General features: G+C 42.3%; 2 protein-coding genes across 6 annotated transcripts in view; both read right to left on the bottom strand.

Moving 5' to 3' along the window:
* LOC121567565 (alpha-2-macroglobulin) overlaps positions 1 to 11,327 on the bottom strand; it is a 45,233-nt gene extending 33,906 nt beyond the window's left edge. For all 5 annotated transcript variants that reach the window (XR_006001121.2, XR_006001119.2, XR_006001120.2 and 2 more), the window contains exons 1-11: positions 11,176 to 11,327; positions 10,771 to 10,951; positions 10,241 to 10,397; positions 9,770 to 9,822; positions 5,925 to 5,945; positions 5,100 to 5,265; positions 4,896 to 4,980; positions 2,839 to 2,989; positions 2,589 to 2,709; positions 2,132 to 2,241; positions 1,809 to 1,979 (exon numbers count right to left, since the gene is read on the bottom strand). Coding sequence is in view for 1 of the 5 variants with exons in the window: in XM_041877732.2 (XP_041733666.1) it covers positions 1,809 to 1,979; positions 2,132 to 2,241; positions 2,589 to 2,709; positions 2,839 to 2,989; positions 4,896 to 4,980; positions 5,100 to 5,265; positions 5,925 to 5,945; positions 9,770 to 9,822; positions 10,241 to 10,397; positions 10,771 to 10,951; positions 11,176 to 11,261 (1,302 nt within the window). In the remaining 4 variants the exon portion in view is untranslated. The remainder of the gene's footprint in view (positions 1 to 1,808; positions 1,980 to 2,131; positions 2,242 to 2,588; positions 2,710 to 2,838; positions 2,990 to 4,895; positions 4,981 to 5,099; positions 5,266 to 5,924; positions 5,946 to 9,769; positions 9,823 to 10,240; positions 10,398 to 10,770; positions 10,952 to 11,175) is intronic.
* Positions 11,328 to 22,550: 11,223 nt separating this feature from the next.
* On the bottom strand, positions 22,551 to 24,297 carry LOC121568284 (alpha-2-macroglobulin-like protein 1). Its single transcript, XM_041878844.2, has 4 exons — positions 24,218 to 24,297; positions 23,644 to 23,806; positions 23,124 to 23,314; positions 22,551 to 22,839 (listed from the first exon to the last, which is right to left on the bottom strand). The coding sequence occupies exons 1-4, from the start codon at positions 24,242 to 24,244 to the stop codon at positions 22,570 to 22,572; spliced, it is 651 nt and encodes a 216-aa protein (XP_041734778.1). The 5' UTR covers positions 24,245 to 24,297; the 3' UTR covers positions 22,551 to 22,569.
* Positions 24,298 to 25,611: the final 1,314 nt, after the last annotated feature.

Genomic DNA, 25,611 nt, shown 5'->3' with positions numbered 1-25,611 from the left:
ATACACTTGTGGAGATCTGAGAGGATTAGTTTTTTTAATGTATTTTTGTAATATTTTATTTGACAGGTGTAAGCAATAGAGTATGTCAACATCTCCTCCTTGCTTTGAGAGGATTTGACAGGTGTAAGCAATATGCCAACATCTACACCTTGCCCTATGATAGGCTAGGTGGAAGTTTAACCAGATTGTTTGTTATACAAATGGAATTTGCCGCAGCTGGCTTGGACACATTTTATCAGAATCTCTTGCCAGGTTACCCCAACTTGACAGCCCTCGCTGCAAAACTGTTGTGCATGTTTGGAACCACATATCTTTGTGAGTAAGTTTTCTCTGTAATGAGCATAAATAAAACAAAGCTGCGCTCAAGGCTCACGCACAAGCACTTGAATCACATCCTGAAGTTGGCTGCCACTCAGGATGTGACGCCTGACATTGATGCGCTGATGAAAGCTAAAAGATGCCAGGTATCAGGAGTCAAATAAACTATGCAACCCCACTTAAAGTGCTGCATGAGACAACCTGATATAGTTCTGTGATCTGTGATATACTTCTGTGAATCACTGAGGCATTGTGTGTTTGTGTGTTCTTTGTCCTCAAAACTTTCAAATAACTTGAGGTGTTTTATGATTAATAGTGATGTTGTGCTTTTGGACACACTGTCCTCAGGCTGCAGCTTTATGTTTATATGTTTTTATGTTGATGTGCTATTGTTTTTAATTGATTTTCTTTTATTTGTATATTTATCCTATTCTTGACTCTGTGGTTCTTGCACTTGTTTGGGGAACAGGATTTCATTATTTTTATCTACATTTCTGCCTGAGAAATGACACCCTGATATAGTTCTGTGATCTGTAAACAGTTCTGTTAATCACTGAGGCATTGTGTGTTTGTGTGTTCTTTTTCTTTAGAATTTTCAAATAAACTTGAGGTGTTTTATGATTAATAGTGATGTTGTGCTTGTACTATTTTGGACACACTGTCCTCAGGCTCCAGCTTTATGTTTTATGTTGATCGTATTAAAACAAAGAAAACTATCTGAAGTTGTTGTTTTTAAGTTATATATACCATGATTTTACCGGTCTGGCCCACTTGGGAATAGATTTTCCTCCATGTGGCCCCTGAGCTAAAATGAGTTTGACACCCCTGCCCTAGGGTGTAGGGTCAATGGGGTGAGTTGGGATCTTCAGAGTCTCAGAGTCTGATAGATTCATTATTCATGACTAATTATTACACTCTGAAACTGTGTGAGATGTGTTAGAATCTACTACCTGGTAATGTGTGAGTGTAGGACCAGTAAAGATTATGACATTGTGCTACTATTTAGCAATGTGAGTAAGAGTTAGGCCAGACAACAAAGGTGAAGGAGAACTGTCTACAGGCAACTGAGAAACCAAGATAACTGAGGAATTTAGGGAGGAGAGAAACTGTTAGGCTTTTTAAGGAGTATGAAATATGGTGCAGGATATTGTGAGGCAGGCTATGTGTGTATGCATGTGTGGGTGTGTGTATGTATGCGTGTGTGTATGTGTATGTGTATGTGTGTGTGACCTAATGGTTAGGAGAGCAGTTTTAAAGTGGAAAACTACAGCCCGCCTCCAGAGAGGAGGGATTTTTGTATGACGTGTGAGTATAAAAGATGGACTCTGAAATTGTGATGGCAGAATTCTCAATGAATAAATCTCTGACTATGCAGACCGGGACTCTGTCCGTTTCTTGAACCTTTTGGGAGACGCACAGAGACACTGAAATAGTTTGTTAAATAATTCTCATAACAGAGTCTTTCAAAACCTAGAAGGAATCATACTTACTATGAGGTTAATATTCTCTTTGGGCATACTGGTTGTGTTGAGGGAGAAACTGGCAATACCATGACTGTCCGTGGTTAGGTTCTGGAGACGATGTGAGGACCAGCCTTTCTTCTCCAACAGGTAGACTAACATGTCAGAGAAAGGTGTGTTGTTGTAGTGAACAACGTTTATCTGATGAAAAAGGGGGGAAAGTTCTATGAAGTGATGCTACATGTGTCACTGTTACCTACCATTGGTAGTTAGGTAAACAGGAATGTCAAAGAGCAAATGGCATCCACAATTCAACAAAGTTCAAGAAACAATAACACTCGATTTGGACTTACCTTGCCTTCAATAATTGCTCCATGCTCATAGATTTTGGGTGTGTCGACAAATGTGAGTTTTCCAATCACATAGGAGAGCCCTATGTGTTTTTTCTTTGACTGAGTAATACCTGTCAAAGGAATAGAAATGAAAATAGCATGGTTTATTTCACAACCACACGTGCCACCATGATGCACAATGGCAGTTCACAATGCAGAAGCTGAATTCCAGTGCAGCTTACTCAAAATATTAAAAACATGATTACAAATAGAAGACATTCATAAAAACAGTATAATATCATATGATGATTTAGCACCGAAGGTCAAACAGACAGGTCTTTCCAATCTTCATGATCTAATTAAACATGCAATATTGACGTTATGTCTTTCACTCTCAAGACAAACAAAACAGTTTTCATTTCAGGCAAATGATGTCATCACTTTTCCCAACTCCAAATTCTTGAGATGAATGACTTGCCTGTCCCCTCCTCCTCTACTGTTGCGTTAAAACTAAGCTTGTCTATGAGCATTTTCTGGCCAGCATTCTTTGTGAAAATGGATATGTTGAAGACATGAGAAGCACAGCCAGTTTGATCCATCTGGGAAAAGCAAGCAAAAGCCCACACATTAAGAACTGATTTAAATGAATTTAACCACATCACATTAAAATGTAATGTGATGTGAAAACAATTATACTGATGATAGTTTCTTCAGGAAAGCATACAGACCTCTATTGACTCTTTGTGGCAGGGGGGTGTATAATCAGGAACTCCTTGTGGGTTTTTCTCATCATTTATTATTGGTATCAAGACATTGTTCCTTAAAGGTCGGCACAACTGTACCTCTGCTTTACCAGGTACAGGCTGTCCGTACGTGTATCTGATTTAAATTCATAATAACACACAAACATATCAAAACACATAAAGTATAATACATTTCCTACATAAAGAGACATACCATAGTATAAGCATCATATGAGACATTATAAAGGCTCATACATGCGTGCTTATAACACATTATAATGCTTTAAAGCTGCAGGCTTTTAAGTCAAGTGTTTTAAACATTGTCAATGGATCTAGACCAGTATTCATGAAGCTTATACATTTTACATTTACGTCATTTAGCAGACGCTCTTATCCAGAGAGACTTACTGTTAGTGAGTGCATACATTTTTCTTTTTTATACTGGAATCGAACCCACAACCCTGGCGTTGCAAATGCCATGCTCTACCAACTGAGCTACATCCCTGCCGGCCATTCCCTCCCATACCCTGGACGACGCTAATGACTGATCTAGGATCAGTTTTAACTTTTGGATCACATGTACAGGAGGGGCCTGATCCTAGGTCAGCAATCCTACTCTGAGATGCTTTATGAATACGGTCACAGCTGTTCATGTACATGCCACTGTCCCAAACCTTTGAAGTCTCAGGGACTCATAAGAGCAGTTTATTACATTGAGCAAGAGAAAAGTACATTTCTTAAAGAAAACATGCGTGTTTGCTAGCTTGTCTTGAGAATTTACAGTGCCTTGCAAAAGTATTCAACCCCCTTGGCGTTTTTTTTATTTTGTTGCATTACAACCTGTAATTTAAATGACATTTTATTTGGATTTCATGTAATGGACATACACAAAATAGTCCAAATTGGTCAAGTGAAATGATAAAAATAACTTGTTTAAAAAAAGTATACAAAATAAATAACGGAAATGTGATGCGTGCATGTGTATTCACCCCCTTTGCTATGAAGCCCTTAAATAAGATCTGGTGCAACCAATTACTTTCAGAAGTCACATAATTAGTTAAATAAAGTCCACCTGTGTGCAATCTAAGTGTCACATGATCTGTCACATGATCTCAGTATATATACACCTGTTCTGAAAGCCCCCAGAGTCTGCAACACCACTAAGCAAGAGGCACCACCAAGCAAGCGGCACCATGAAGACCAAGGAGCTCTCCAAACAGGTCAGGGACAAAGTTGTGGAGAAGTACAGATCAGGGTTGGGTTATAAAAAAATATCTGAAACTTTGAACATCCCACGGAGCACCATTAAATCCATAATTATCAAATGGAAAGAATATGGCACCACAACAAACCTGCCAAGAGAGGGCCGCCCACCAAAGCTCCACAGCTTGTCTGGCGCAAACCCAACACCTCTCATCACCCCGAGAACACCATGGTGGTGGCAGCATCATGCTGTCGGGATGGGGGGTGAATACTTTCGCAAGGCACTGTATGGTTGTGAAATAAGTTATAGTAGTGGTAGTGACTGCAGTAGTAAATGTAGGAGTCAAATTTGTGACTGTGGCAGTAGTAGTAGTAGTGATCGTAGTAGTAGAAGTAGTAGTAGAAGTGACAGCAGTATTAATGGTATTAGTAGTGACTGGTAAATGGTAGAATTAAGCTGTATTGAAGCAATATAAATCTGAAATCCAAAATGTACTATTCTAGTCTATGGAGCTCTGTGCAAGCTTTGAGCTTTGAGTAAACACACTAATTAGTCATTAGCTGTCATTACCTAGACCTGGGTTCAAATACTTATTTTCTGTGCATGAGTATTTTCAAATATTGTGGCCAAATCAACTACTTCTATTTGAAGTATTTGAAAGTATTTTCATATAATTTCCTTGTTTCCAAATACCTTATTTTAAATACCTCTAGGACCAAGCAGACCTGGGTTCAAATGCATGGGGTATTTAAATATTAGTATTTGAAAAACACTTGTCTGTGTATTTGAGTATTTTGTAACTACAGTGCATTGCAAAACGGCGATAGTGTCGACTCACGTTGCACACACTTTCACTTTATACTCCTCTTGGACAATGCTGATCTCATCGGTGAGGTTAATTTTGATCTCAAACTTCGGTAAAACTAGAAATAAACGAACAGAATTCAACTCATTAAGGTTCCAGGATTGTGATGCATTGATTCAACTGCCAGAGCCATAACATTACCTAGCATGAAAAGTAAAAGAACAAAGCACAACCTACCATACTTTTCTACCTTGAAGTGATGGGATATTTTGTTTTCACCAATCCAAACTACAATGGTATAAGATCCTACGCGTGCTTCAGAGTTGAGGGGGTGAGAAAGCTGCAGAATGTTGCCACTAGACGTAGTATTGACCCACTGTCCAATCCTGTTGTGATGAACATCCTGTGGGTTCATAGAACAAGAGGCACGTTGAGCAGGGCACAACATTGTGGAATGTTCAGATAGAAGTACACTCTTAGAAAAGAGGGTTCCAAAGGGGTTCTTCGGCTCTCCCCATAAGAGAACCCTTTTTGGTTCAAGGTAGAACCATTTTGGTTCCAGATAGAACCCTTTTGAGTTCCACATAGAACCCTTTTGGGTTTCATTTAGAATGCTCTGTGGAAAGGGTCCTACGTGGAACCCAGAAGTGTTCTATCTGGAACCAAAATGGTTCTACCTGGAACCAAAAAGGGTTATTCAAAAGGTTCTCCTATGAAGACAGCCGAATAACCATTTTAGGTTCCAGATAGCACTTCTTATTTTTTATTTTATTTTTTATTTTTTTGCACCTTTGTAGATGTAGGTTATGTAGGCCAAACATCCCTGTCTGACGTGTAGAATAAAGAGTCTCGTCAGTTCTATTCATGATATTTCTATCTGCAACGTTCCGAAGTTTGCTTAATGAAGGTGGCCCAGATGTGATCACATAAAGCTGATAGGAAATATTTAGCTAACTTCTATGTGGAAATTAATGATGACCTACCTAGCTGGTGGAGTCATCGTCTTATCATGTAGTATTTAGTGATAGTCATCATAAAGTAACAGACTAATAAGGGTCTTACCTCAAGTTCCACAACATTGTACTGCGAAGAGCAAAGACAAGATATTGGTTAATGTTTTATGAATAACTCTAATTTCCCCAAAAAATCTACAGAGGAGCATAGCAGATGTATACAAGTGTAGGAAGTAGGCAGGCAATTGGCTTTGTCTCTTCAAGTAGACATCACATGTAGCATTTGCATCTGACTGGGACTCTAACATCAATTTAGTAGATCAACTCAATCTCAGGAATGAAAATCCCATACATTCCAATCTGACCTATATGAAATTGAAAACCCCATGTCCTGTGGTAAATGCTTGAGGACCTTCAAATCAGCCCACGCAGGTTTGTTTAGAAAAACTCTGCAGACATGTACTTTTGCCCTAAGTGCTATGTGTCTCAACTGTTTGTGTAGTCTGATCAAACAGACAACACAGGCTAAAAATCAAACCTTCAGAGATTTTGATTTTGCCCAATAGTTTCCCATTCCCAAGTCTTATTGTTCATGGAGTACTGACGAGACATGTATGACATGTGGTGGCTAGTTGAGTGCTGAATTTAAATAGGCATTTACAGTATACTGTACATAATAATCCTTGTCTGAACCAGGATGGCCAATAGGGCAGGAGCCTATCTCCTGTTTCTGTAGCGTGAGGCAGCCTGGACAGAACGCTAGTCTATCACGGGGGCGATTTCTCACCTGAAAATGTTTTTGGTATCTCAGATTGTTCTGGCCATCCTCACATAGAAACTTAATTGGGAGGAAGGATGTTTAATATGCTTTTTACATTTGTATCGCAAACCATTTTTAAACAAAATCATGTCGAAAGTGGCCATTTTAGGCCTTTTTTAGACCTATACATGCTTCTTGTACGACTGTGATCCGTGAACCACACATGATAAAGACATCATCTTGGTATCATTATACTCCTTATAGTGTGCTTTAAAATATGGAGCATGCCTAGATTCTGAAATACAACTTTTCATGTTAATGTAATCTTCGTTAAAAATATTTATATGAATATCACATATACATTTAGCTTATTTTTAGACATATTGTTTGGAACAATATACTCTTCAAACACGTCAAAATTACAGTGGGTGCTCTGCTACTTTGAAGATATGACCCATTTTATACATAGAAATTGACATTATAGGTCATTAACTAATCACATTCAGCAAATCACCAGCAGAGGGAGTACCCTTTGAATCCATTTTCCTATTCACTGTGTTGGTGTTGCTCATCAAATGTATCATAGCTTCAAAAGTAGCAGAGCACCCACTCTGGAAATTTGATGTACAGTACTTGTAGAGTGTAGAGTATATCGTAAAAAAAAAAAAGTAAAACCATCATGGAGATGGGGATTGACTTCAGGAAGCGTCCCTCACCATCTCTCCCCCTTGAAATCAATGGCTCAGCTGTAAGCACGGCTGAGACATTCAAATTCTTGGGGACCATCATCTCCCACAACCTCAAGTAGGAGGACAACAACACAGCGATCACCAATAAGGCACACCAGCGGATGCAATTCTTAAGTCAGCTGAAGAAATTCAATCTCTCATGGACAATATTGATTCGGTTCTACACAACGATCATAAAGTCCATACTCAACCTCCTTGATCACTGTCTGGTTTGGGAATGCGTCTGCCCGGTCCAAGGGCAAATTGCAACAGATTGTCCGGTCTGCTGAGAGGGTCATCAGCTGCCACCTGCCCTCCATCAAGGTCCTGCACGTCTCCAGGGCAAGGACACATGCAGGTAAGATCATGGCCGACCCCTTCCACCCTTCCCTTCAAAGACTCCCCTGTGGCAAACGGTTCAGGTCAATCATGACCTCCCGCCACCTGTACAGCTTCTTCCCCCGGGCCATGGCCCTCACCAACCGGCCACCTGGTCCACAATGATCTTCTCATTCATGGACTATAAACTCTGCACTGCCCATCCACAGACTATACACCCTGCACTATCATCCTAGAACTGCACACTTCTCTTTGCACTTACTGCACTACCTCATATGTACTCTTTTCATATGCAGTGAGATCTGAAATCATTACCATACCTTGTGAGGATAACGGCACTGAACCTTTTTCTAAAATAATTTATGAGTAGGAGAACTTATTGGGAGGAATCTTAGACCATACCTCCATACAAACTCCTTCCAGATCCTTGATATCCTTCGTCTGCGCGTATGGACTGCCCTCTACAATTTAAACCACATGTTTTCAATGGGTTTCAAGTCCGGAGACTAAGATGGCCATGCAAAATGTTGATTTTGTGGTAAATTAACAATTTCTTTGTGGATTTTGATGTGTGCCTGGGGTTATTGGCTTGTTGGGAGATCCATTTGTGGCTACATTTCAGCCTCTTGGCAGAAGCAACCAGTTGTTTTGGCTAAAATGTCCTGGTACTGGGTAAAGTTCATTATGCCGTTGACCTTAACAAGGGCCCCAGGATCAGTGGAAGAAAAATAGCCCCATAACATCAAAGATCCACCAGCATATTTTACAGTAGGTATGGGGTTATTTTCTGCTTATGCATCCTTATTTTGACGCCAAACCCACCACTGGTGTGCATGGCCAAAGAGCTCTATTTTCATGTCAGTATATTATAAATACAATATAGTATTTGAATGATTTATATCATACAGTCATTTTTGCTCATCTTTATCAAGGGTGTAATTAATTTCGGGCCCCAATGTACATCTTTTCCCCACCTCAGATCATCCTGTAAAACAGTTTTTTATTTGTACATCTCTACACACATAATTTATAATGTTGGTCAGTTTTTATAGTGAAGCTTGTAGTTCTTAGCTTACGGTGTACATAGTGTACATACCACATGTGGATTTGTGTACCGCATGTGGATCTCTTCTAAGTATGTTGTCTGTAAAAAAACAATTAATAACATAAAAAAGTGTACTTTTGAGATTAATATTTTTAATGTTGAATAAATTAATGTGAGAATTTGTATTTCAGAATCTAGACATACTCCATAATTCAGAGCACACTATAAGGAGTATAATGACACCAATATGTGGTCTGTATCACGTACGGTTCATGGATCATAAAGTCTTTTTTGACTTTTTTCATTTTCTTATTTTATTTATTTTTCTTCAAATGTTTATTTTATATTTTTTTGGGGGGTAGATCAGCTTAATATTGCAGATAGATTGTAACTTCTATCAATGTAATTGTCTGCATCACTTCCAATCCCCCATGTTTTTTTTATATATACTCCCCTTTATTACTTTTCAACCCCGCCATCCTTTCCCTACTTGGAGTAAATTAGTGAACAACAATGCCCAGGCCTCTATTTCCAGCCTATACTTACTATCTACACCTTATCATAAAGTCTTACAGGAGGCATTAATATGTCTAAATAGGGCCTGAAATGGCCCCTTTGATCATGATTTTAAAAAAGGGGTTTGTGATACAAATGTATATCAAACATCCTTTCTTCCAATTAAGTTTATATGTGACAAGGGTTAGAATTGCCAGGACAATCTGAAATACAACAAATATTTTCTGGCCTCCCTGGTGTAATCATTGGGTTTAACCCTCATTCCATGTCCTTAATGGTGAGTGCTAAGCAGTGGGGCATCGGGTCTTATTTCATGAATTTTTGGTATGACTCGAACACCCTACCTTCCAATCTCACGGCAGACACTCTAACCACAAGGCAACTGGGTTGGTTGGACGATGCTGTACACACCTGATTGCTATGTCTATCACAGTACTGTGATGTTGGGATACTTCTGATTCTTTTGTATTTGTGTATTTTTTTTTTACAGTGGAGATACTGATGTAAAGGAAAACCAAATAGGTAATTGTTTTCAACATTCAATGTTTCACATTTTCAACACTCACCAGCTGATTGACAGGGCTAAAACTGGTATCCAAGGTGATGACCCTAAAATTCACTGTAAGGAGACAATGACAAGACAAAGACAAACACTCAATGAGGATTTCAGAAAACAAACTATTTATAGGTACTCTGGATAACATGTTCAACCGTTGGTACTAAGGCCCCAATTAAATCAATTGCAGATAAAGGAAAACTGCACTGCGAGTTCGCTGAAAATATTTACAAAATCAATATCCAGTGATAATGTCCAGGAGAGGAACATCTTATAACATATGGTATGACAGTTCAAACTTCGTTCCAGCGTACGTATTCTGAGTGAACCCACAGCAGATTTTTTATTTATCTGCACCTGATGGTCCTCTTTCAAGTGTCTCTGGGATGACAGAGCAAACCCTCATAGACACATACTACCACCTAATTGTCCTGTTTCTTAGCAAGCAGACTAATTGTGTACTGGCTCTGTGTAAAATTACCTGTTTGTCCCGGGTTGTAGATTGGTTTATCCGTTTGGACGAATGTCATCGGGCTGTACGGTTTGATCATGACCTTTCTCTCCTCTGTCGATAGAAAAGTTTCACCTCGAATCTCCACCTTAAATCTTTGCACTTCGTCACTCTTCACATGAGGGGCCTGTCAGGGATACAGAGGGCAACACACTGATTAACTAATGTACCAATAACATATAATACTACTGTGTGGCTCAGTTGGTAAGAGCGTGCTGCTAGCAACATCAAGATTGGGGGTTCAATTCCTGCAGGGATCACATAGGCTGTTGTGAGTTCCTTTTGATAAAAGTGTCTGCTAAGTGGCATATATTTTGTACAGTATATAAAAACATGCTTGCATCTGACCAAAACCAGGTAAACATGTCAAGGCCAACTCCTTGATATTTCTAATTAAATATTATGTCATTGCACTAAAATTAAGAGATACATCACAAAGCTAAGAAGTATAGTACACTCTTATTGGAATGGTTCTGGATGTCGCCCAGTGCTGGGCTGACCTGAAACTGGAAGCAGTGGTGAAACTCTTGGTCAGAACTCTCTTGGAGAAGAATTTTGCTCTGCTCATCGGCAATCAGAGATATGGTCATGACCAGGGTCTCGTTGGGCTGCAGAAGGCTGGCACAAAGCTTGGCCTCTGAGCCTGCCTGGATCACTGCAGGAATGGCTACCATGTAAACCCTACAGAGAACATACACACGCATGCACACACAAACAAACACACAGGAATATCATTACAAAATGAGAGGGTACATAGGTGAAGTCCACAAAAAATTATATCTGCAGAAAGGGTAAATTAAAAACAGCTCTTAATCTGCTCTCTGAGAGCGAGAATGTTATACCAGAAGGAGATGCCACGTCTGATTATTCAATTTTAACTCTGATGACTGTGCAGATTTACTTACGGTCTGGGAGTTTCTTGACAGATACAAAGCCACTGAAAGCAGGCAAATATTATCCATCTCCAAACCTGAAGCCCAGGAGAAACCATGATTAAGGAGAAAATAATGAGTATTCCTACTGGCAAGACCTCCCTACTGCCATGTGCAGAGGAACTGCTGTAGCCAGGTTAAATGATTGAGGTAAAAGCCTTGTGAATGATTGACCAATTTGTGTCAATAGCAGTGCTTTGCAGTGTTGTGATTGGCAGATTCTCTGACTTCGGGACTACACATGCACCATTGTTCCAAGATGGCGTAGCAGTGCGGTCGCTTTTATTTTTCGTCCTGTGTAAATATCCCGTTTCTTGTTTTTTTGTCTATATTTCTAATTTTTTTACTTTCATTCTTTAACTAAATATACTTTCCTGCAACCCGCCTCACCCAACGTGGAAAGGATTCTATTATTTCTTTATAACTTTCATCAAGAACCGTAAGCTGAAAATAGTGGCTACCTGTTATTAGTCACCGTTAGCGTCTTCACCATTGTCCGTGGCCTACACTATCCACCAGCCAGCTCTAGCTAGCCTGGACAATTCGTCGGCCAGTCTGCACAGCGTGCTATCGACCCAGCGTGCTATCGACCCAGAGCTTATTGGACTTTCTGCCGGAATCACTGGACCCTAGCGCCGGATCATCACAACCAGCTAGCTAGCTGCTACCTGTTGTTGGCTGATTACTATTACCATTGCCCTATAGCAAGCACCAGTTAGCCTTGAGCTAGCCTCAGGCCCATCTCCCGGCTATCTACCTCTCTGTCAACCGGACGGGACCTCCTAGTGTTGACACTGAGCCCCGCCGATCCAACACGACTGGTTTGCCGACGAAATAGTCTGATGTGGTTTCAACAGGCTTCCCGTTGCGACGACCACGAAGATCCATCTGCCACCCCCGGCCCGCTAGCACACGCAAACCACAACTCTGCTCCCTGCTAGCTATATTTGAACTGCTCTCGGACTCACATATTGCTGTTCACTGGACCTTATGATCACTCAGCTGCACAGCTGATGCCTGCTGGACTGTTCCTTTACACGGTACTCTGTCCTGTTTATTCTGTTTAGTCTTAGCCCAAACGTTATCGCTATTTCCAGTTGTGTCTTAGCTCTCTCTAATAACACATGTGACTGCTTTATGCCTCTCTCCCATGTCAATTATGCCTTGCCTATTGCTGTTTGGGTTAGTTCTTATTATACAATTTCAATGTAGAACCCCTAGTCCCTCTCAAACTGCCTCATATAGTTCCTTTGTTCCTCCCCCCATACACGCCGAGACCGGCTCAATCGATGCCTCCAATGATGCTATCTCTTTCCTTGTTACCCAACGCTTAGGGTTACCTGAACTGTACTCATATCCCTCCATATTCTTTTCTGTACATAATGCCCTGAATCTTTTCTACAACGCCCGGAGAACTGCCCCCTTTATTCTATGTACCCAACGCACTAGAAGACCAGTTCTTAAAGCCTTTAGTCGTATCCTTATTCTAGTCCTCCTCTGTTCCTCTGGTGATGTAGAGGCTAACCCAGGCCCTGCAGCCCCCAGTATCACTCCTACTCCCCAGGAGCTATCATTTGTTGACTTCTGTAACCGTAAAAGTCTTGGTTTTCTGCACATAAATATCAGAAGCCTCCTTCCTAAGTTTGAGTTATTCACTGCGTTAGCACACTCCGCCAACCCTGATGTTCTAGCAGTGTCTGAATCCTGGCTTAGGAAGGCCACCAAAAATTCTGAAATTTCCATCCCCAACTATAACATTTTCCATCTAGATAGAACTGCCAAAGGGGGTGGAGTTGCAATCTACTGTAGAGATAGCCTGCAGAGCTCCATCATACTATCCAGGTCTGTGCCCAAACAGTTTGAGCTTCTACTTCTAAAAATCCACCTTTCCAGAAATAAATCTCTCACTGTTGCCGCTTGCTACAGACCCCCCTCAGCCCCCAGCTGTGCCCTGGACACCATATGTGAATTGATTGCCCCCCATCTATCCTCAGAGTTCGTACTGCTTGGTGACCTAAATTGGGATATGCTTAACACCCCGGCCATCCTACAATCTAAACTAGATGCCCTCAATCTCACACAAATTATCAACGAACCTACCAGGTACAACCCTAAATCCGTAAACATGGGTACCCTCATAGATATCATCCTGACTAACTTACCCTCTAAATACACCTCCGCTGTCTTCAACCAGGATCTCAGCGATCACTGCCTTATTGCCTGCGTCCGTAACGGGTCCGCGGTCAAACGACCACCCCTCATCACTGTCAAACGCTCCCAAAAACACTTCAGCGAGCAGGCCTTCCTAATTGACCTGGCCCAGGTACCCTGGATGGATATAGATCTCATTCCGTCAGTAGAGGATGCCTGGTTGTTCTTTAAAAGTAATTTCCTCTCAATCTTAAATAGACATGCCCCATTCAAAAAATACAGAACTAAGAACAGATATAGCCCCTGGTTGTCCTCAGACTTGACTGCCCTTGACCAGCACAAAAACATCCTGTGGCGTACTGCATTAGCATCAAATAGCCCCCGTGATATGCAACTTTTCAGGGAAGTTAGGAACCAATATACACAAGCAGTTAGGAAAGCAAAGGCTAACTTTTTCAAACAGAAATTTGCATCCTGTAGCACTAACTCCAAAAAGTTTTGGGACACTGTAAAGTCCATGGAAAATAAGAGCACTTCCTCCCAGCTGCCCACTGCACTGAGGCTAGGAAACACTATCACCACCGATAAATCTACAATAATCGAGAATTTCAACAAGCATTTTGCTACGGCTGGCCATGCTTTCCACCTGGCTACCACTACCCCGGCCACCAGCTCTGCACCCTCCGCTGCAACTTGCCCATGCCCCCCGCTTCTCCTTCACACAAATCCAGACAGCTGATGTTCTAAAAGAGCTGCAAAATCTGGACCCCTACAAATCATCTGGGCTAGACAATCTGGACCCTTTCTTTCTAAAACTAGCCGCCGAAATTGTCGCAACCCCTATTACTAGCCTGTTCAACCTCTCTTTCGTAACGTCTGAGATCCCCAGAGATTGGAAAGCTGCCGCGGTCATCCCCCCTCTTCAAAGGGGGTGACACTCTAGATCCAAACTGTTACAGACCCATATCCATCCTGCCCTGCCTTTCAAAAAGTTTTTGAAAGCCAAGTCAACAAACAGATCACCGACCATTTCGAATCCCACCGTACCTTCTCCGCTATGCAATCCGGTTTCGAGCTGGTCATGGGTGCACTTCAGCCACGCTCAAGGTCCTAAATGATATTATAACCGCGATCGATAATAGACAGTACTGTGCAGCCGTTTTCATTGACCTGGCCAAGGCTTTCGACTCTGTCAACCACCGCATTCTTATTGGCAGACTAAATAGCCTTGGTTTCTCAAATGACTGCCTCGCCTGGTTCACCAACTACTTCTCAGATAGAGTTCAATGTGTCAAATCGGAGGGCCTGTTGTCTGGACCTATGGCAGTCTCTATGGGGGTGCCACAGGGTTCAATTCTTGGGCCAACTCTTTTCTCTGTGTATATCAATGACGTCGCTCTTGCTGCTGGTGACTCTCAGATCCACCTCTACGCAGACGACACCATTTTGTATACATCTGGCCCTTCATTGGACACTGTGTTAACAAACCTCCAAACGAGCTTCAATTCCATACAACCTCCAACTGCTCCTAAACACTAGTAAAACTAAATGCATGCTCTTCAACCGAACGCTGCTTGCACCCGCCCACCCGACTAGAATCACTACTCTAGACGGGTCTGACCTAGAGTATGTGGACAACTACAAATATCTAGGTGTCTGGTTAGACTGTAAACTCTCCTTCCAGACTCACATTAAGAATCTCCAATCCAAAGTTAAATCTAGAATCGGTTTCCTATTTCGCAACAAAGCCTCCTTCACTCATGCTGCCAAACATGCCCTCGTAAAACTGACTATCCTACCGATCCTTGACTTCGGCGATGTCATTTACAAAATAGCCTCCAACACTCTACTCAGCAAATTGGATGTTGTCTATCACAGTGCCATCCGTTTTGTCTCCAAAGCCCCATATAATACCCACCACTGTGACCTGTACGCTCTTGTTGGCTGGTCCTCACTACATATTCGTCGCCAAACCCACTGGCTCCAGGCCATCTATAAATCACTGCTAGGCAAATCCCCGCCTTATCTTAGCTCATTGGTCACCATAGCAACACCCACCCGTAGTCTGCGCTCCAGCGGGTATATCTCACTGGTCATCCCCAAAGCCAACACCTCCTTTGGCCGCAATTCCTTCCAGTTCTCTGCTGCCAATGACTGGAACAAATTGCAAAAATCTCTGAAGCTGGAGACACTTATCTCCCTCACTAACTTTAAGCATCAGTTGTCAGAGCACCTTACCGATCACTGCACCTGTACGCAGCCCATCTGAAATTAGCCCGCCCAACTACCTCATCCCTATATTGTTATTTATTTTGCTCATTTGTACCCAGTATCTCTATTTGCACATCATCTCTTGCACATCATTCCAGTGTTAATACTAAATTGTAATTATTTTGCACTATAGCCTATTTTATTGCCTTACCTCCATAACTTGCTAAATTTGCACACTGTATATTAATTGTATTTCTGTTGTATTTTTGACTTTGTTTTGTTTTACCCCATATGTAACTGTGTTGTTGTTTTTATCGCACTGCTTTGCTTTATCTTGGCCAGGTCGCAGTTGTAAATGAGAACTTGTTCTCAACTGGTTTACCTGGTTAAATAAAGGTGAAATAAAATAAAAAAATAAATAAAAAAATGTACATGTCCATACAGTACAGTGTATGACATTGACATGCACTATAGCCTGATTACATCTCAATCGATTTTCTGTAACGTCTGTATCTTAGGCCTACACCCCAATTTTATAGTCTCTTATAGTTTAGTACCACTTTATAAGTGGCCTTGAATCAATGCACATTCTGAAAATTGACAGAAAGACAACAAGGGAATTAATATGAGCAGGGCATGATGAGAAAGGTCCATTACACCTTTGTCATCATGTCCCAATACTCTCCATCGATTTGACCTACACATGAAAATTCATTCAAATGGACCTAGCCTCCGGGGTGAAGTTTCCCTAAGGTAGCCTATGGACAGATCCAGAGATAATTAAAGTAATACATCGAGGCCCTTTATCTACTTCCCCAGAGTCAGATGAACTCGTGGATAGTATTTGTTTGTCTCTGAGTGCAGTGTCTCTGAGTGCAGTTTGAAGGGAGTTGCTAACTAGCGTTAACATAATGACTGGAAGTCTATGGTATCTGCTAGCATGCTTTTCATAACAGCTTTTCTTATTAGATTATCATAGGGTAAGCACAGCCTACCCTGCCTACCCTGCCTACCCTGTCTACCCAGCCTACCCAGCCTACCCAGCCTACCCTGCCTACCCTGCCTACCCTGCCTACCCAGCCTACCCAGCCTACCCTGCCTACCCAGCCTACCCTGCCTACCCTGCATACCCAGCCTACCCAGCCTACCCAGCCTACCCTGCCTACCCTGCCTACCCTGCATACCCAGCCTACCCAGCCTACCCAGCCTACCCTGCCTACCCAGCCTACCCAGCCTACCCTGCCTACCCTGCCTACCCTGCCTACCCACCCTGCCTACCCAGCCTACCCTGCCTACCCAGCCTACCCTGCCTATCCTGCATACCCAGCCTACCCAGCCTACCATGCCTACACTGCCTACCCAGCCTACCCAGCCTACCCTGTCTACCCAGCCTACCCTGCCTACCCAGCCTACCCTGCCTACCCTGCCTACCCTGCCTACCCTGCATACCCTGCCTACCCAGCCTACCCTGCCTACCCTGCCTACCCTGCCTACCCTGCCTACCCTGCATACCCAGCCTACCCTGCCTACCCTGCCTACCCTGCCTACCCAGCCTACCCTGCCTACCCTGCCTACCCAGCCTACCCTGCCTACCCTGCCTACCCTGCCTACCCAGCCTACCCTGCCTACCCTGCCTACCCAGCCTACCCTGCCTACCCTGCCTACCCTGCCTACCCTGCCTACACTGCCTACCCTGCCCACCCTGCCTACCTTGACTGCACGTCACTCATAATTTGTTTATAAGCATGATAGCTGTAGGCCTACTTTTAGTTCATGGTTGAAGCAGCTTGTTGGCCAATAGCCAATTTGTGTTTGTCAACGAGTTCAAAGCATGTGAATGCATCCAACTGGCATTTACGACTTAATAACTTGTAATTACCACATCAATAGGCCTACCCACCACAGCAGATTGTTTGTGGACTGATTTGGAAAGTGTGCGCGTTGGTCACGTCCCCATAAATATCCTGCAGGTGGGCATGCTTAGTTCCAGATTTACTAAGTGTGCCCACCTGCTGTGGGGAGGTGAATGATTCTCCAAATCAGTCACTAACAATCTGCGGTGGTGAGTAGGCCTAGGCCACAGGTTGACGATACAATGTAACAAACAAACAAACTATAAGAAACAAACATAACAATATTATGCCTGACATTTCTACTCGGTGTGGTCTTTTATAGGCTACAACAAATGCAATCCAGGTTAGGAAATATTTTAGCAACAAGAGGATGCGTCTAGCATTAGCCAACTTAAACAAACATAGGGAATTGGCTGTTTAGTTGATCTGTTTAGCATATTATTACAAAATAGTCTAATTATGTCGGTGTTCGTCAACGTCTTGTAGGCTCCTAGGCTACATACTTTGGATCCAGTTTTATTCACCTGTCCTATCATTTTGCACCTGATTCCGCCTGACTCTAGTTACTGCTAGTAACCCCAATATGTGATGCTTCCATAGTCGGAGTTACTGCTTGGTTAATGGAAAACGCCTCCATAGATTTTTCATTTGTAAAATATTGTTCAACTAACCTGGTCTTGGCCATACTTCCTTTGTTCTTAATTTGGAAAAAGTGTATCTTATACATGTTAATGTCCAGTTGCAGGTGGTTCTACAAAAAACAGAGAAAATTTCATTGAGAACGAAGAAAGTATTGCCAAAACCAGGTTAGTTGAAAAATCTATGGCCATGCAATAACTCCTACTATGAAAGCATCGCATTTCAAGGTTAGTAGCAGTAGATAGCCTGACTCCTGCCCCCACCCTACCTTAATCAAAAGTTGTATCGCAGAAAAACGTAGCAGCGAAGAGTATGACTTTCGTTAATTCTCTGTCATATTTTCTTCAGGCAACATGAAAAACGTAGTGGCCCCCTCCACCCCACCTCTATGTAAATTGCTATATTTATTCCGAATTCATGCCATGTTGTGCACATAAATTGTTAAAATAGCCTACAATGTGAACAATTTCTACTTGTGCCTAGCAGCTGTTTCACGCTCTGCACTCTCCACGATGTTGAATATCATAGGTTGAATGTTTGTTGTGAGAGTAGTAGATACAGTGGGGGAAAAAAGTATTTAGTCAGCCACCAATTGTGCAAGTTCTCCCACTTAAAAAGATGAGAGAGGCCTGTAATTTTCATCATAGGTACACATCAACTATGACAGACAAAATGAGAATTTTTTTCTCCAGAAAATCACATTGTAGGATTTTTTATGAATTTATTTGCAAATTATGGTGGAAAATAAGTATTTGGTCAATAACAAAAGTTTCTCAATACTTTGTTATATACCCTTTGTTGGCAATGACACAGGTCAAACGTTTTCTGTAAGTCTTCACAAGGTTTTCACACACTGTTGCTGGTATTTTGGCCCATTCCTCCATGCAGATCTCCTCTAGAGCAGTGATGTTTTGGGGCTGTCGCTGGGCAACACGGACTTTCAACTCCCCTCCAAAGATTTTCTATGGGGTTGAGATCTGGAGACTGGCTAGGCCACTCCAGGACCTTGAAATGCTTCTTACGGCCACTCCTTCGTTGCCCGGGCGGTGTGTTTGGGATCATTGTCATGCTGAAAGACCCAGCCACGTTTCATCTTCAATGCCCTTGCTGATGGAAGGAGGTTTTCACTCAAAATCTCACGATACATGGCCCCATTCATTTTTTCCTTTACACGGATCAGTCGTCCTGGTCCTTTTGCAGAACAACAGCCCCAAAGCATGATGTTTCCACCCCCATGCTTCACAGTAGGTATGGTGTTCTTTGGATGCAACTCAGCATTCTTTGTCCTCCAAACACGACGAGTTGAGTTTTTACCAAAAAGTTCTATTTTGGTTTCATCTGACCATATGACATTCTCCCAATCCTCTTCTGGATCATCCAAATGCACTCTAGCAAACTTCAGACGGGCCTGGACATGTACTGGCTTAAGCAGGGGGACACGTCTGGCACTGCAAGATTTGAGTCCCTGGCGGCTTGTGTGTTACTGATGGTAGGCTTTGTTACTTTGGTCCCAGCTCTCTGCAGGTCATTCACTAGGTCCCCCCGTGTGGTTCTGGGATTTTTGCTCACCGTTCTTGTGATCATTTTGACCCCACGTGGTGAGATCTTGCGTGGAGCCCCAGATCGAGGGAGATTATCAGTGGTCTTGTATGTCTTCCATTTCCTAATAATTGCTCCCACAGTTGATTTCTTCAAACCAAGCTGCTTACCTATTGCAGATTCAGTCTTCCCAGCCTGGTGTAGGTCTACAATTTTGTTTCTGGTGTCCTTTGACAGCTCTTTGGTCTTGGCCATAGTGGAGTTTGGAGTGTGACTGTTTGAGGTTGTGGACAGGTGTCTTTTATACTGATAACAAGTTCAAACAGGTGCCATTAATACAGGTAACGAGTGGAGGACAGAGGAGCCTCTTAAAGAAGAAGTTACAGGTCTGTGAGAGCCAGAAATCTTGCTTGTTTGTAGGTGACCAAATACTTATTTTCCACCATAATTTGCAAATAAATTCATTAAAAATCCTACAATGTGATTTTCTGGAATTTTTTTCTCAATTTGTCTGTCATAGTTGACGTGTACCTATGATGAAAATTACAGGCCTCTCTCATCTTTTTAAGTGGGAGAACTTGCACAATTGGTTGCTGACTAAATACTTTTTTTCCCCACTGTAAGTGCCATCGAAACCTTGTGTTAGCCTACAATCTGAATACTATTTGACTTGGTTATGCGCTGGTAAATATATCCATATACAAATTATTACTTTATTTCCATACACCGTACTTAAAACACTCAAGTAGTGCAGTTGAGCAGTTATGGCATGCAATTATGAAATGGAATGCTTTAAAGTGGCTATAGACCTACAGTAGATTGTGTTCTTTAAAACTCTGATATGGTTGGTTTTTTAACAGATGCAACCAGCTACTTTTAAGTGATACGTTGTCTGCTGGATATTGAAACCATTGATCTAGGTTCATTACATGTGGCTATGACGTCACCCACGCAGTCCCAGTGTTTGAGGGCCACTGCCTCCCCCACGCTGTGCGTCAGCTGGGCCTGGGAAGGCAGGATGTCACAGCCCGCCTGGCTCTGCTGCTGAAGGAGTCCGGAGCTCAGTTCTCCAGCGCCACACAGGAACACGACACCATGAACAAAATCAAGTAGCAGATGTGTTACGTATCCACTGACCCCTCCTCAGAGACAGCCGCAACCATTATCGACAGCGTCGAGGTGGACTATAAGCTCCCAGGTGGACAGATGCTGAGGATCGGCAGCAAGATCCTCTTCTCTCCTCAGACCATCAACATGGTGACACCAGGCATCCCCAGCCTCCTGGTGAGCTCTGCTTTGGAGAGTGTTGCAGACCTGCGACCACTGCTCCTGGACAACGCCGTCCTGGAGGAGGCCTCGGCTCCCGCCAGGGTCTCACGTGGGGCCAGTCCCTGTGGTGGATACTGCCTGGCTGGGGGGCTCCCTTTTGGCCTCTCTCTCTATCTTCGGAGACATGTGCGTCAGTGCCTCAGAGCAACCGGAGATGGGGTCCAACGTGGTCCGTCACAAGTGCTTCTGAGTGATGCCCGATGCCTTTCCCTGGCCTCACCAGAGACAATATGTTCAGAGAAACACTGATTTTGATTAAATGTATTTTTCAAAACTTTTACCAAGGAGAATAAAGGTTCATTTGATAAGGCAAAAATTACTTGGATATAGCCTATAGGCTGCAAGGGGGCAGGAACATGTTTACTTTGGAGAGAAAAGGCCTATGGGAATAAGAGCTCTTGTTTGGTATTGAAATAAAATGTTGTAGGTTTCAATAATGGTTTGATTCAGTGCTAATAATAACAAATGGTTTTGGAACTTTTCTGTGACCATGGCACACACACCTGTCAGATCCCTTTATGCATGTTCTCCAGAAACCATTATGCAGCACAATGGAACCGCGGGAAACTGACGAGCATCCCACTCCGCTCTTATGGGAAATCCCAGATAAATATGACTGATCGAGTGTCGGATTGATTACTCGTCAGGTCTCTTCTTTGAAGAGACAATGAGAAGTGATGAGGACAGTTCTGTAACGTAAGTGTGTGTGTGACCTTATCGAGCTGCAGATAGGCCTACCTGGAATCGCTGTTAACCCAGTAAATTCTAAGGGCCCGGGATGCATTTCTACTAAGCTAACATATGGAATTGTTTTAAGATGGTCATACCAAGGATCATTTAGCTATTTGATTTGGAATTTTAGGACCCTTGTAGGTATAAAGAAAAAATACTTTCAAAAAAATATATGATGAAACATTGAATAACAGATTCATACATGGAAAAACAGATTCGCAGATTTCTGAGAGATTACCCGTATACCTTTAACATGGAAATGCCCTATTCATTTCCACAAGTTTTCTGGCCCGGTACCAGGTTATCTTCAGACAAGTCCCATGACACTTGTGGCGGTCGTAGAGCAAAATGGAGAACACCATAGTGTTCATGAGTGTCATCAATATGAGGGGTCATATTAGTTTCTAACCATTTGGATGTTTTTTTCAGAAGACCAATTTTCGGGATTTCTCCTGGTCTGACAAATCATACTGTAGCCATAGAGATCCTATTAAATTACTACCTCTGTATATTATGAATAATATATATATAAGACAATATCCAAAGTGTATTATTAATATCATTAATTTGGCATCCTATTTAAAGGGCTAATGGCAACTACTTCTAAACTTCCAAAGATCCACTCAACCATTGATGAATGATATTACTGTATATCTAGCTACACATTGAAATGATAGTGTCTTTTGTTGGGCAAATCAGATTTCAATGTAGCCTACATAAACCCAACCTCAATCTGAATTTACTTTACTGGTGTCCATGTGTTTGATACTATTCCATTTGCTCTGTTCCACCCATTATTATGTGCCGTCCTCCCCTCAGCAGCCTCCACTGCCTCAGCTGTATACCAAATCAAGTGGCACAGGGCTGCTGTTTTGCAGAAAAAACATGCCCAGACTGTAGCTTTAGTGATAGATTAAACCGTATTTTGGCAACATAGGATTGGGAGGAGAGATGTGTATTCACTGACCTGCACTGAGGCACAAGCACTGCCCTTCACTTCCACACTGTACTTCCCTTCTGTGTCCTGCATCGCCCTCTCCTGGTAGAGAAGCTTGTTGTTTTGGTTAACTTCGAAAAGGTGCTGTCCCCCACTGGGAGACTGTACTGTCACTGTGCTGGTGCCCTCTCTACTGAACACCCTGGTGGAGTAGAGAGCTAGGGCCTGGAGGGCCACCACTGTGTCCTAAACACCAATAGAACACAGACAAATCTGTTCAAAATGAATGAAGCTATCCCATTTTATAGAAAGGGTAGATTTTGACATTGGTCAGTTCCTAGAGTGACTATTTCCCATTTCCATCCATTATGATTTCTAGGCTCCATTTCAGTGGAAGTTAGACTCATCAGGCTTGACATGACAAGAAGCACACACATGCCTGTGATCTGGTAAAAGTCAAGGTAATAATGCCTCATTACTAGTGCACAGCACAGGGTGCCATTTCGGACCAGAGGTGTTTTGAAGTATACCTGTGTGGAGGAGAAGCCTCCGTAGGCGTTCTGCTGCCTCACCAGCCACCTGACGATCCGGGAGGCGTAGCCCAGGTCAGTGGTAGACAGAGGGGAGGCATTGAGGGAAGCCAGCAGAACGTAGGAGCTGATCTCCACTGCCAGGGAGGCTGAGGTCTCTGAGGAGGTCTGAGTCCAGTGCAGGAGACCCCCTGAGGGACGAGGAGTGCGCGCGCTCACACACACACACACACAAACACACACACAAACAAACACACACAAACACACAGAGAGAGAAAATTGGGGCTAGCTTATTCATCACTATACAGGATACACAGTTCTTCTCTGACCCCCACAATGAATTTTTGGACAAAAACTGAATTCAAATTTTATTAGTGTTCTATAAAATGCTTTGGGTGTTTGATTGGGCCTATTTGGAGAGCCAGACGGGCGGAGGGTTTGCACTATTGGGATTACTCCATTGACTAACTCTATTAAGTCAAGATAGCACAAACAGATCTTGGACCAGGATATGTCTCACCCTCTTGTAATGCGATCGTGTCCAGGTGCTGCAGAAGCTGGGCCCGGGTCTCCATGTCCCCTGCCAGGGTAAAGGTGTAGGCCAGCAGAGCAGTAGTGTAGGTGTTGGACAAATCACTGGTGGAGTTCCTCAGGCAAGACAAGCTGCCATACACAACAGGATCCTGGAGCACAGACTAACAGAGCAACACGTTAAGAGACATGTTAGCCTGGTCCCAGCTCTGTTTGTACTGGCATGACAATACAAACAGATCTGGGACTAGGCTACAGATATTCATGCTGAAGCACTTCTAGTTTTTCAGTTTACAGTAGTAACTAAGCCTACTCAGTTTTAACAGCACAATACCATTTAGATCTGCTTATGGTAACATATTCTTATACTTATTGCATAGGCTACTTTGAGGGAAAAACATTATTTAACTGTGAATTTTAAATACACAATACACAACTCATTACATTTAGATGACAGTTGATGTAAGAGGTACACAACAGTCTTCATATAGGAGGCTAATTCAGTTGCCTGTAATGGACATTGTTGTAGTGAGAAACAATGGTTATGTGGAGATGCTACTTACCGACACTGACATGTTGAGCTCCAGCATTGAAGCAGTGATGTAGGCCGTCAGTGTGACTTAATCTGTCACCCCACCCTACAAAACAATGTCAAAATACTAAAACGTGTAGAAACTGTATTTAGCCTGATACAATTCTGTTGAAATCATCATTCACAATTTTATGGCTGGTCTGACGAGACATACAACTACATCTTCTTACATCTTCTATCAGTTTATTATCAATATAAATACCTTTCCTGGTCCAAGATCTTCACATACAGCTTGTGTAAGAAAAGTTAGGAGTTAGTTTCAACTATTCAATGTTATTTAGGTCTACACAAATGAGTATAGAAGCTCATCAATGTCTAGATATGTTGACATGACAGCTCAGCTGAAATGAACACAGCTTGTTTATGAAGCTAAGCAGGGTACATAGAGTTAGTAGGAGTCACTGTTCAGGCAGAAATCAAAGGACTGATGCTTCACATTTTATTTCAACATACCAAATAAAATAAGTCAAATAAAATAACAAATTCCACATAATTTCAATCAACCCAATTGAATATAGGATGAAAAATATGTGTACAATTTCTATGTGGAATTTTCAACGCAGTTTCTGCCAAACCGTTCGGACGCTACAGACGTTTTTGTGAGAAGACCGATTTTCGGGATGTCGGATGGTCTGACAAACACCGCTCTAGATCTGCCACCTTTCACCGCAGATGCGGAAGGGCGATATCGGCGGATGCGGTGGATTGAGACGAAGCCCATGCAAAAAATCATATCTCTAGCTTAAACAGACAGATTTTTATGTGGATTTTGTATTATGTTAATTCGATTTTCCTGGGGCCGCGGAAATTGTAGGAGAAGGGTTAAATTATTTTGGGAATTTTAAATTAATGATAGCATATCATTGATTCTTGAAGAAGATCATTTATAAATGCCTCATCAGAAACCAAAATATAAGCTTGTTTTACTCCATTGTTAGTGAACAATGTAATTGTAAACAAACACTGTATAGCCTCAATACATTAAAACTATAATTTGTTTATATTATGGATGGTCAGTGCTTGTATCCATAGCTCTGTCAATTAATTTGAGTGTGGTTAAATTTCTCCAGCCCCTTCCCAGTTGCGGGTTGACCTCTTTGTTAGTGTTTGAACGGCAGATTGCCCCTTTAACGGGTCTAGAATTTGAGGTGCTCATAACCAAACGGTGGTAATATGAGCTAATATTAACCTCTTACGGATCGGTGTCCCATATACAGGAGGGTTGAGCTAACGTGCGCTAATGTGATTAGCATGACTGTTGTAAGTAACAGCAAACTTTCCAGGACATAGACTTGTCTTATATTGGCAGAAAGCTTAAATTATTGTTAATCTAACTGCACTGTCCAATTTACAGTAGCTATTATA

This window comes from Coregonus clupeaformis, chromosome 6 (genome assembly GCF_020615455.1).
Source record: "Coregonus clupeaformis isolate EN_2021a chromosome 6, ASM2061545v1, whole genome shotgun sequence".
Classification (NCBI taxonomy): Eukaryota; Metazoa; Chordata; class Actinopteri; order Salmoniformes; family Salmonidae; genus Coregonus; species Coregonus clupeaformis.
The sequence above is the reverse complement of the archived record's forward strand: the minus strand, read 5'-3'. Positions and strand labels throughout refer to the sequence as shown.